The sequence below is a fragment of the Gymnodraco acuticeps genome, unplaced genomic scaffold (genome assembly GCF_902827175.1).
Source record: "Gymnodraco acuticeps unplaced genomic scaffold, fGymAcu1.1, whole genome shotgun sequence".
Classification (NCBI taxonomy): Eukaryota; Metazoa; Chordata; class Actinopteri; order Perciformes; family Bathydraconidae; genus Gymnodraco; species Gymnodraco acuticeps.
This window is the reverse complement of record NW_022992133.1, coordinates 1-13431: the sequence shown is the minus strand read 5'-3', so window position 1 is coordinate 13431 and position 13431 is coordinate 1. Positions and strand designations below refer to the sequence as shown.

The following is a 13431-nucleotide window of genomic DNA, read 5'->3' as shown; positions in this document are numbered from 1 at the left end:
ACATGTGTCCCCTCTTCTCCATGTCTCTTCTACATCAACATGTGTCCCCTCTTCTCCATGTCTCTTGTACATCAACATGTGTCCCCTCTTCTTCATGTCTCTTCTACATCAACATGTGTCCCCTCTTCTCCATGTCTCTTCTTCATCAACATGTGTCCCCTCTTCTCCATGTCTCTTCTACATCAACATGTGTCCCCTCTTCTCCATGTCTCTTCTACATCAACATGTGTCCCCTCTTCTCCATGTCTCTTCTACATCAACATGTGTCCCTCCTTCTTCAATGGTCCTCTCTTCTCTTCATCAACATGTGTCCCCTCTTCTTCATGTCTCTTCTACATCAACATGTGTCCCCTCTTCTTCATGTCTCTTCTACATCAACATGTGTCCCCTCTTCTTCATGTCTCTTCTACATCAACATGTGTCCCCTCTTCTTCATGTCTCTTCTACATCAACATGTGTCCCCTCTGTGGAAAGAGACTCTGAAAGTTTCAGGAACAAAGATTTTCTCTCTTTTTGATCCATTTCTATAAAAACCTGTCTGAAAATGAGCTGATCAGATTTTGGCCACTTTATGATGTCATAACGATGTTTTGTCTTGTGTAACCATTAGCCAATCAGCAACCAAGGTAACCCCCCCCCCCCCCTTATCACCTGAATCTCATCCTAGAGCTCCATTGAGTTCTTTGTAACCAAATGTCTCTCAGAGGGGCGTGGGGAGGGGCTCCTTATTTTCATCTAAAGTAACAGACAGAGAATCAGCACTTTTGAAACAGGGCTGAAACAGAGGGGATTATGGGTAATGCTGCAATGAGCCAAACACTTCAGACACATGTTTTGTATATATCTGAGACCTATCATATATTGATGAAAACCCGCATAATAGGGGACCTTTAGGAATCATAAACATTGAATCCAATCCAAAATCCATTCGAGAGATCTGATTGGTGTTTTGTTTAGGGAGCCCTTGCGATGCTAACCTCAGAGTCGGCACATTACTTCACACAGAAGAGTTCTCCGGCTCGGTGCAGGAACAGCGGCGGCAGCACCAGACTGCTGGGCAGACTGAACCAGTGTGGAGAATGTTCCAGCGCACAGCCAACCTCGGTGTTCAGCAACTTAGATTTCCCCAGAGACAGACTCACGATCATGCCTGCAAACCAAAGCCACGTCACGCCCATATGGCTGTGATGGTGTGGAAAGCCCTTTGCTTTGATTGGTCAACGCGCTCCCTGCTCCCGCCCCCTGGCCCTGGACGAATCAGACTGCAGTGAACAGAAAGGCTGCAGAAAGACAGGGTGATTAAAGTGACGGCCAATGAGCTGAATATCGGCCCACTGGACAAACCGGAGCCACATGTTACACCGCTCGATGCAAAGCTCAGCAGCCAAACGCACGCTAAGCTAATATTTCGTATTTTGACACCACGTGCATTTTTCAGCCCCATGTACACAACGGGGTGAACAACGGCCAGGTATCACTCTATACAGGTGAGGGTGTGAAAGCCAATCTGTCCAAAGAAAATGATATAACCGAAACACACCCCCGCTTTAGTGACCTCATCATCATCAGTGATAAGGCCGCTGACGTACGTGATGCCCGCGACCCCGTGGATCATCTCTACGGCGGCCAGGTGGTAGGTGAAGATGTCGGAGTGACTCGTAGTTTCGAAGGAGCGCTGACGACGCCATCTTTGGTAACCCAGGGCGAAGACGAAGATACAGAAAGGGTAGAGGAGGATGATCTTTGTGATGCCAAAGGTAATGTAGACGACCATTGCCACTTTGGAGTCCATGCAGTGGAACTTGGAGGAAGAGTTGACGGACATTTTGATTGGTTGCTTTTATGAAGAAAATGGAGACGAGAAATTAATGAACTGATGCAACAATTAAAACATTCAAATTTATTTTCAGAAGAAGTGGGCCTCGAATTGATCCCTGTGGCACACCAAGAGCGTTATTAATAAAAGGATATGTTGTTACAGGAGAAAGATTTTTCCTCCACCATTTAGCAGCCGAAGAGGCACTGAGAGATTTCCAGAATGATTCAATGATGTAAAACATTCTTAATGTAAAAGCTTTTTCAACCAAAACACATACTGTATATGTGACATGTTTTGTGTATATTGCATTTAATACATATATTTAATCTAATTGTATAAAACGTATGCCTATGTATAAAATATGGATGTTAAGCGTTTAAATAAATCACGTCTACCTTCGTTTCCACATTATTAAAGCAATAAAACCATACAAACACCATCATTTGTTTCAGTGTTTGTATATAGAAGCAGCTTTTTATTTATTTTATGCAGATTCTTATATACAAGCATGTGATAATACAATTCCAGAATATGTATAGATATGTATATTTAGTCAATTAAGGTTTATAAAAATAGCTAAAATGGTATTGATGATTCATTATTTTTACAAACATGGGCAAAACATTGAAAAGCAGATATTTAAATTATATTAAATGTTATATTGATTAAAGAACACTCCCCTTGTCACGGTGTTATTGATGATCTGTCTCTCCGTGCTCTCTGATTCTCTATTATCTGATTCTCATGTATTAATACCTATGTGTGTATTAATGGCACCATGTGCGACAGACAGCTGCAGGACTGTGGTTTATTTGCATATTGTCAAACAAATGATGGATTTCGTGTCACTCTACACTGTAAATGGTGTCATGCAAACTTTTGTTTTCATTATTTTCACAGTCAGAGCGCGGAGTCACTCGTTGCTCGAGGAAAATGTATTTACATAGAGTTTGAAATAAAATCGTTGGTTGTTTGTTGGTTTTTAAGTCAAATGTTGTCTTGATGCATACAACTCTCATTCAACAATGAATGCATTTTTGTTTTAGATGAAGCTCCAAAAATCTATCTATCTGAAATCAAGCTAGCCAACGTTTAGAAGAAGAAGAATTGGGAGGGATGAAACCCTCTTTAATGGTCACACATGCAGAGCACACAGTACACACAGTGACATGTGGCCTCTGCATTTAACCCATCCTGCAGTAGTACTAGGGGCAGTGGGCAGCTATTGCACAGCGCCCGGGGAGCAATGGGAGTGAGGGGGGAAGCGGGATGTCGGGTGCCTTGCTCAAGGGCACCACGGCAGGGCAAGAGCTGACTTGGGACATCTCCGAGTAGAAGTCCACACTCCATATTTAGGTCTGGTCGGGGACTTGAACCGGCGACCCTACGGCTCAGTCCAAGCCTCTACTGACTGAGCCACTGCCGGTGTACTATCGTTAACAAGTTGACCTATAGAGACCAAACTCCATTAACCTGTCAGTCACATTGTGTTTCATAATGGTACCTAATGGCCAAAGTTTCCATCAAAATCGAACGCTTTGCATAATAAGTGTTTTCCACCCATTTCTGTTAAAGATCAGGAAATGGGAATGTGACGAAGGACTGACGGCTTCGGGCCGGGTAATATTGCACTTTATTAGCGTGATTGCACAGTACAGTTGACACATGATTTATACTAATTATTAAGGTAGTATTTTTTAACTGATTAAACCGTAGGCCTATTTATTGGAATGTCGTCTGGCAGGTTATATTTTTGGACGTTTTGCCTCTGCCTCCTTGCTTGGTCTGGGCCTGTCACAGGGAACATTGAGATGAACATTTGGTGGCACTAATTCTACAGCAATTTGACATTAAACGTAAGCAGAAGAAGTTCCCTAGTAATGATTACAACATACACTAGTGTAGTTCAGCCTTGTCTCATATACAATCTGATTGCACACACTAATGTGATTCAGGGTTGTGTTTGAAGCCCGGTAGTTTTCCCTCTCTGTGCAGAGACAGCAGCGGTAACACCAGAGTGCTGGGCTCATTGAACAGCAGTGCAAACAGGACCACCACACACTGAGCGCTGTTGAAAGAGAAGCCTACCAAATTGCAAACCAGATTCCCCCCAAACCTGAAGAACAGCACTCCAGTTATGATCAGGATGGTGTGGTAGGCCTTCTTCTGTGATTGGCTAACCCGCCTCCTGGCCCCGCCCCCCTCCCCTGGCCGGGGTCGAATCAGAACGCGGAGAACGGAAACGCTGCTGACAGTAAGGGAGATTACATTAACTGCAAATTGGCAGGTGCTTGGTAAATAGGAGAACCTTGAGCCTTCCTTGAGCAGGACATGGAAACCCAGCCCCCCGAAGCACAGCAGCCAAATGTAGGCGGTCGCGATGTTTCTGATTCGGACACCGGACACCTGTTTCAATACCAGGTAGGTGATGGGGTGGACCACAGCGAGGTAGCGGTCCACACAGGAGAGGATTGGAAAAAGCATTTGTCCATACCAGGGGGAAATCCAAATGAGTAACCCAGCTTTGGCCACCACAGGGTCACCGATGAGGCGGCCGGAAATGGCGATGGCGGCCCCTAATGCTCCAATCAGCTCCAGGACAGCCAAGTTGGAGGTGACAAAGTCAGACAGATTCGTGACCGCCGATGAGGAACCACATCGCTGTTGTTTCCAACGCTGGAATCCAAGACGGAGGACAACAACGGAGAGAAGGGATGAGGAAGATGATGTTGGTAAGGTAAGAGCGAATTGCAGTGCAATAATGGTGCAGTCAACCAAGGAGGTGGACTGATGAGAAACGGAGTCATTGGTGGAGGATGAATGGTTAATGGGCATTTTTAAACAGAAGAGGCCTGAAGAGGAGGGAGAGACAGAGACGAAATCAATTAACAGTCATGCTAACGTGCTCAGAATGACAATGCTAACATGTGGGTGTTTACCAGGTAAAGTATTTACCAATGTTCCCAATCTTAGTTTAGTCTTTTAGCATGCTAGTGTTTGCTCATTAACAGTTAACACAAAGTATTGCTGAGGCTGGGATTAACCCATATCTCACGCACTCACGCCTTTCCTCACGCTAAGTTTTCGTCCGAAATAAATGTATATAAAAATAAAGTGAAGGAACAGCAAACCGAGCGGAAATGAGACGGTCTTCTGGCTTCGTTAGTAAAGTTGGAGCGATATTGGGAGATTCAGATTTCACGGATCAATAACTCACTTATGCTGAACTTTACAAATTCCACGTAAAAGAAGGACATGCTTGGGCTAAGAGTTTATTCCTGATTAAATCTATAAAAATTAAATGACAATTAATAAAGTATGCAAGGACTTTGTGCTGTCAGTCAATTAGAAGAAAATGATCGCGTTACACACAATACTATTCTGTGATTAATCATAATTGATCACAGGTTACACAAATATTAACGCTGTGATTGCCCATAATGTGTGTTAACGCGTTAATAGCGACAGCCCTAATTAAAATGCTAAATTATAATTTTCTATTGAATGTATGATAGTTATGATGGTGATGGCTGGGGTCAGGCAGAGTGGAATTGTTTGTATTGAAGTTGTTTATGAAGCAAATGAAGGAGATTGGCTGCCAGACTGCTCCGTGCGGGACAATACTGGATTTGAATGAACACTGAGGATCATTTGAATCCAGTCAAGCGTGATGGATGCTCAGATACTGATATGGAAATATGAAAACAATATATCTCAGTCTGAAAGCTATAATGCTTAATAACTTTGACTCGATTATTTTGTGTACACTCGTGCCTCCTCAACAGTACCGTGAGTTTGGAGACACGGGATAAGGACAATCAGAACCCCTACTGAACGAGGTGAGTGTCCTTCAATTAATTAATTAATATCAGTTCATATGTTTGTACTAAGAGTTGCAAAATGCCTCACGAATTGTCTCTGTTTGTTCTGCATTGGAAAGTAACCAACTTGAAATAATTTGAAATAACTCCTTGCAGTGGTATGTTTCTGCCAGAAAAGTCATGTTGCTGTACAAGATGTCATCTCTGATCAGTTCAAGTGGATTTTTGTGCCACATTTGAAGTAGTTCCTAGAGGAAGAAATCCCCTTCATAACGAGAGCGCAGGCAGACGGACAACACCACAATCATAATGCTAACGAGCAACATGTCAAATATGAAAAGGAATATTTAATTGGGAATAGCCAGCTCGTATCTCCTTATTCTTCTCGTTTTTATTTTCTCCTCAGACCAACACAGAAGACATACTGAAGATATGGCAGCTAACTCCTCTTCCACATCCAACTCTAGCAGCCTTCGAGACGGCTTTTGTGCCAACGCCACGGTTAGCTTTCACATCGGCAACTCCATCCTGGTCTTAAGAATGATCCTCCTCCTGCCTGTCTGCACCTTCGTCCTCTACCTGGGTCACCAACGATGGCGGCGTCAGCGTTCCTTCAAAACAACGAGCCACTCCGACATGATCACCTACCACCAGATGGCCATGAGTCCGATCTGGAGCTTGGGGGTCGTTTGCTCATTGTGCGGCACATATGCTAATCTACCCAAAGCTTCGGGTAGCAGCAGTCCTTGCTACTTCCTTCGTTTTCTATGGAGATGTCTGGTTCAACGTCCTCACCTGTGTGGAGCGATACCTGGCTGTTGTTCACCCCCTCATCTACCTGGGGCTAAAAAATGAGCGTGGGGCGAGGATCAGAAACATCAGCATTGCGTGCGTTTGGCTGCTAAGCATTGGAATGATGGGAGCCACAGCTCATTACCTGCCTGGTTTGCCAATTGCCGCATCTGTAAGCACTTTAGTCTTCGCCTCAGTAGTCGTGTCCTTTTGCAGCCTTTCTAGTCTCTGTGGTCTGATTCGCCCAGGGCCGGGGGACAAAGGCGGCGAGAAGAAGAAGGTTGACCAATCAAAGCAGAGGGCTTTCTTCACCATATTGGCCATAACAGGAATGCTGTGGCTGTGGTTTGCAGGGCTGATTATTTCTCTGAGTGTCTATGGCATGGGTGTCCTGCGTGAAAGTCACAGCTGTATAATTATGTCGTGTTTAGGAGTGTTTAACGTGCCCGCCAGTCTGGTGTTACCACTGCTGTATCTACACAGGGGAGGAAAACTGTTGTGTTGCTGAGGAAATTGCATGGATGACGAGGAAAGATATTGTCTATTAACCTAGCGTAGCCTTTATTCATTTGGACTAAATGAGAAATTCAGATTATGGATATATCAACTCAAAATTCACACCAATACTTTTGCGTAGCAGGTTTTTCTGAGGAATGCAATTTGAATTTTGTACAACTTTAATAAAGTATGTTAGTTTGCTAATTAAAATGATGGATTAATAAAAACTGATGTTGTTGCAAGGTGGTATTTTTATTGTTAAAGAGGTTCTTGAAAGAGTAGTGTAGGAATGAGTCCAAAAACACTGAAATGAGTCAGCATTTAGACTTTTAGTTCCCTCAACTCAAAGTCAATGGTTTTGGATAGAACCCCTGAAAATAAGTTCTAACACAAGCTTAAGTGATTTTAACGTTTTGTTTTACTTTAAAAAATGTGCCCTACTAATAATTACACTAATAATGAAATCAAGTCATAATGGGATAATGGTTCATAGGAAAAATGGATTATTGGAATAATCGATTATTGGAATAATGGTTTGTAGAACTAATGGGCTATTGAAAAAATAAACCATTGGAATAATGGACCATTGAAACGGTTGGCCATAGGAATAATGGGCTAATAGAATAGAGTGGATGAAACCCTCTTTAATGGTCACATGCAGAGCACACAGCACACAGTGACATGTGTTCTCTGCTTTTAACCCATCCTAGTACCAGGAGTCTAGTACTAGGAGCAGTGGGCAGCTATTGTACAGCGCCCAGGGAGCAATGGGAGTGAGGGGGGAAGGGGGGTGTCCGGTGCCTTGCTCAAGGGCACCACGGCAGGGCAGGAGGTGAACTGGGACCTCTCCAAGTAGCAGTCCACTCTCCACATTTTAGTTCTGGTCGGGGACTTGAACCGGCGACCCTACAGCTCCAAGTCCAAGCCCCTACTGACTGAGCCACTGCCGGAATGGGCTAATGGAATAATGGGTTGTTGAATACTGCATATATATGTATTAATCATGTACGTTGTGTTTAGACACACAATAAGGTATACAATGCAATGTAATGCAATGTAATGTAATGTAATGTATAATCAGCCTGAGAAATTGCACTTGAGTTGGTGGTGGTTGCATTAATTACTTGTTGCGAGTTAGAAATAACTCATATGCTGTTAGTTGAGTTGCATTGTGGGTAATGTGTCAGGTTTTGACAAGGAGAAGAGAAGCCTTCTACCACATTGTTTTTAACTTTTAATTTTCAAACAATAGTACAATGCTTAATAGTTGAAGAGCACTTTTAAGGTTTTGTAATGTCAAATGTATTTTTGTAGATGGATCTTATATTGTGTGTTGAGAAGTTGTATGGGTTGTAAATCAGTGTCACATGTTCGGGGTGAATTTTCCAGGTGTATTTATTGACATGATATTTATAATAGAAAATGCCTGCTCATCAGACATGTGGAAAAATGCAAAACGATTGTTTCCAAATGCATGCAGATCACATTCAGCAGCTATTGGGCATGCAAATGACAGAATAAACAACGACTACTGTGTGTATAATGTAGTGTTTGTGTTTATGATTTGTTATGTGAGTTATCCAGAAGTTCATTAATGGTGTGATCCTGGTGGTTTGATATTAAATGCATATCGTTATTCACATCTCACTGAAGTCTCGTTTCTGATCATTTAACAATGAGCATAATGTGTGTTTCACGTTTTCAAGGTCTTAAAAAAAATTACACATTGAAGTTTGGAGGTTATTTAGGAATCAATGCTTTATTGTAGAGTTGAGTGTGGGAGTGAATATTAGAGAGACAGTCCATAACAGTTAACAGACATGACATATAGTAAATATAGAGAGAGAGCAGGCATGTGACAATGAAAGATTTCATTAGTTTAAGGACTGTGTTTCAAAACACCACATATCAATATGAGAGAAAAGAAAAACCTTAATTGGTGCAATAGTTTTCCTTGAGTGGTGGAAATCCAACAATGATACACACCCAATCCACGTAGGAATAGGAATGCATTGTTCCGAAGTTACCACAAATGGATGTGTACTCGTTTGAATTGTGTTTGAAATGGTCATCAACTAGTTATTTTTGCATTACATTTCAAGATTACTGAGAAGGCAATTCCATCAAATCAACTTTGAAACGACATTCATGTTTTACTGACAGTAAGGCCCAGAAATCTCCTCCCAGCTGTTGATCAGCACTATTTGAGATTCAGCAGCACTATTGGGCGCTAACACAAAGTCAGAGAATGCACTTTTAACTGACAATCAGCATTATGGAAAATACATGAAATCCTTTTTGGGACTCTGGAGTTCATTTAAATCAAAATGGTCTCATTGAACATAGCACATGTTTGGTTTTAGCTATCCGTGAAAGAGCATTGTTAGCATTCAGCATTGAAACCAAGGGCCATAACTTAGCGTATAACCAGATGGACTTTTTCTTACAAAATCTAAAGTATTAAATCTTCAAAATAAATGTCCTTACTTGGGCAGATTGTAGTTTATAAGTTTGGCCTTTGTACTCTGCTGTATTCTGAGCAACAGCTAACTTATTAGCTTTTTGCTAAACATGTCTATTGATTTCAGTCAGAAATGAAATGCTAACAAGCTGTTTTCTTATTGGCTAGCTTCGTTATTTTCCCAACACAGACTTTCATCTGACGAAATACAAATAAAACAACACTTGAAATGCTGATTTTTCCGCTCACAACAGTCAGTATAAAATGTATCAAATACCAACAATCATATTTTGATTCAACATAACAGACAAGATGTACAAAAAGAAGACATATAATGGGCACTTGAGAATTTCAATGCACATGGTGGAACACAATCAAATGGAGAAAGAAAAAAATAGAAAGATATAAATGGCAAAATATATGAATAAATAAATAGATAAATAAATATTATGAAGCAATAACTAACATAAAGTGTTCTATTCGATCACGCGTGTTAGCCCAACATGTTCTGTATATTACAGGTATAACTGCACGTGAATAACTTAAATGCTTTTATTGCCTATTTAACAATCAATTAAATGCTTTTTGTATTACTTCTATTGAATAGCACTTTACCAAAACTCATGTAAATGCTTTTGCAACGTAACATTGGTCTTGCGTCCTTTGCTGTGAATTCAGGAGTTTATGAACTGTTTTTATGAAATTGGATCCTACAGTTTAAACCAGTAAGTTTGATGAAGACAATCACATAATACAGAGGCATGCTGATTGGACACTGAGCCATTGTTTTATGGAAGATGACAGAACGAAAGAATCATCTTGTTTTTGGCTATTGAAATGAGATTGTATATGTTCCTTGTTTTCCAACATTTTACACGATATCATTTAAATGTGTTCTCACAAATATATAGGATAGATTTATAGACCTTCTTTTTCTCCTTTGCAACAGATTTCTCATGGAAAAAATATATTACCACTCAAACCAAGCACAGACAAGACCGTGGTGCCCGTCAAATGTATCGTGTCAATCAACCAATTGAATCAGTCATACAGACAATCAGAGTCAAGCAATCCTTTATAACGATGAATCTATTGCCTAGGACTTGTAAAGATTACTAGCATATGACAAGAAACTAAATTTAAACATTCCATAATCAGACAATCCTAATGTACAAACAAAGGACAGCAGGCTAAAAGAGGCCTAGTGTCTTAGTCAAACAATATGTTATCATCACCATCACAAGTCAATCTTTAGTTATAACCATTTGAACTTCGCTGGACGAGGATTCCCTTCTCAAGGGATTTATTGTCGCATATCTATGGATTTTAACGTTCACTTGTCTTTTTCTGCGGGAAGTAATTTGCTCAAGGACAAGCTCTAAAAGTTGCTAGCTAATGTTAGCTTCAACATGTTAGAGTCGATTCCCAAATGTAATCTACAGCGTCAGAACCGTTTTGGTCATGTGTGGTAATGACCTGAATGTCAAATTAAGACGTAGACCTCTTTTAGCTTAGCGGCTATCATTTGTCTATTGCATACATCACAAGGCAGAACATTAGAAACCCTTTCATCTTCCGATCAATTCCCTTCAACACAGAGGCCTTTATTTATACACTCACACCTTTGATACTTCTTTGATCCTCTTCTCCATTTTGGGTTTAGGAAGTTGTGGTTTCCAAGACGTTTTTCACCTCCTCTTCTGTCATTGTTCTTCCTCCATTTTCCTTTTCTAATAATGCCCCACTGGGAGAAAGAGGGACTTATGACTTAGTGACTCCTGAATCAGTTGTTGCATAACTGTGTTTACTCCATCCTTGCGTGATCCTAAGATATTTCCCGATGTTGCACGAGGGCAGCAAACCCTTGAATCCACCATCTTTCCATTTCCCCTCTGTTTTCATCCCTCTTCAAACGTTAGGAATATGTAGTTCAAAGACCAGTCGTTGTCCCACCGTTATCTGTGATTCACCGTTTCACACGATAGCTGACGATGGAACTTTTTCCTAATATTTAAAGATGAGAAAACTAGATCAAAGTTTTGTTTTGGTCTGTTGATGTAATGATGGGCAATCCTTCTTCTTTGCTTCTTCCTTTTTCATACCCATCCCTTGTTCCAATGTGATGGTAGAGGTTCATGCAATTACTCCTAGAAATGTGACGACGTGCACCATCTCCCTTCACTCCAACAACCACTCCCTCCAACCGCCTTCCCTCCAATCCTCCATCATTGCAGGTAGCGGTAGACTTTGAAGCAGTGGTTTCCAGAGTCTGCCACGACCACATGTCCGTCTGAGGTCAAAGCCAGACCCTGGGGTCCGTACAGAGGGTCCGCGGACGTGTTGATGTAGGATAGAAAGGATCCGCTACCGTCAAATACCTGGAAATGTTTCAACAGAGCGAGAACATTTGGTTTCTGCACAAACTCCCAAAGTAAGTGCTTCTTGTTCTTACCTGTATTCTGCTGTTTCCCCAGTCGGCTACGATGATGTTCCCATTGACGTCCACAGCTACACCAGTGGGAGCGTTGAACTGGCCGTTTCCCTCACCATTAGAGCCAAATTTCATCACCAGCTCGCCCTCCGGAGTGAAAACCTGATAGAGACAGAAAAAAGAGTTCAAAGTGTTCCTGAGCAACACACTTTAAAACTAAAGGGATCGTTCAGGTAGTCTGCAGTAATGAAGGCTTTACCTTCACAGAGTGGTTGTGGAAGTCAGTCACGATGATCTCGTTGTTCTTGTTCACTGCTGCAAAGTGCGGACCTTTGAACAGAAACACAGATTGTGCTTTCAGTTCAAACTTCATCTTGAATTTAAAATGCTTTTGGTTATTAGTCGTCAGCGTTGAACATCACCTGCATTCAGATCTCATCACTCTGAACAGACTATACTTTATCTGCCACAACAAGTACTTCTAATGTGTGTACTTCATCTTACAACTCAACTTCTTTAAGTAGCTAAGAGGTCAGCTGTTCGAAAAACTAATTCTATTGATAGTCAGATCTTGGACAAACGAAGTATTCGTTTATCCATGGAGTTAAACATTCGAAAGATCATAAGTCTATGAACCGTTAATCGTTGGCCTCATTGTGTTGTGGCTCTTTCGTTAACATCCAGACTATCTCTTTGAAACTCTACCTGCAAACTGCTTGTCACCGTTTCCTCGACTTCCGAACTTGGAGACGAGCTTGCCGGTCAGCTGGAAGATGAAGACGGTGCACGCTTTGTTGTCAACCACGATCACGTGACCTTCCTGGTCCACCGTCACGCCCTTTGGCCCCATCAGTCTACCGGAGCCAAGCTTTGTCTAGATGGACAGAACACACGACCAACGAGAAGGAAAATACATTCAACAAAACACAAGAGTTTGAACACATTTTCTGTACGTCAGATAATCCAGTCCTAAAGTCCCTATTCCTTCCTACAGAGCTCAAAGCCACATACCTTGTACTTCCCCTCGCTGGAGAAGATGCTGACCCACTTGTTGTCGTAGTCAGCGATGATGATATCACCGGTGGGATGCACGGCCACGCCGGTGGGGACGCTGCAGCTGGCCTGGAGAGCGCCCCCGAACACCGAAACGACTCTTAAATTCCCCCTCATTGGAGAAGATCTGGACAGGGAAGACATTGGTACCCTCAAACAGCCATTTGGAGAAGTGAAGTCCAGACAAAAGGCTACCTTTCATTTAGCTGATGCTTTTATCAAAAGGGACTTACAATAAATGCAGATGAACATAAAAGAAACAAACTCAAAGCAGCAATTATCCTGCATTAGCTTTAAATAAGCCAAACCATTTACGAATGTGATGCATTAGTTACCATTAAGCCACATCTTTAGCATTAGCTTGAAAAGAGCCAAACCATTTGAAGAGGTAGCGGATTAGCCTCAAGTCCTGGTGCTTTAGCATTAAATGTAAAATGTTCAGGGGGGTGCATGATACCCCCTTCTACCCACTAGACTAATGAGCTTAACCTTTTTAAAAGTACAACGTTTGTATTAGTTGGAGGTGCTTTACCTGGACACACTGATTGTTGCTGTC

At 41.7% G+C, this 13431-nt stretch overlaps 1 protein-coding gene across 1 annotated transcript; it reads right to left on the bottom strand.

Moving 5' to 3' along the window:
• Window positions 1-8662: 8662 nt before the first annotated feature.
• LOC117538262 (tripartite motif-containing protein 2-like) lies at window positions 8663-13002 on the bottom strand. The gene is made up of 5 exons (XM_034203858.1): window positions 12834-13002; window positions 12528-12696; window positions 12082-12152; window positions 11844-11984; window positions 8663-11769 (listed from the first exon to the last, which is right to left on the bottom strand). Exons 1-5 carry the CDS (start codon window positions 12990-12992, stop codon window positions 11617-11619), a joined length of 693 nt encoding a protein of 230 aa, XP_034059749.1. The 5' UTR covers window positions 12993-13002; the 3' UTR covers window positions 8663-11616.
• Between the last annotated feature and the right edge of the window lie 429 nt (window positions 13003-13431).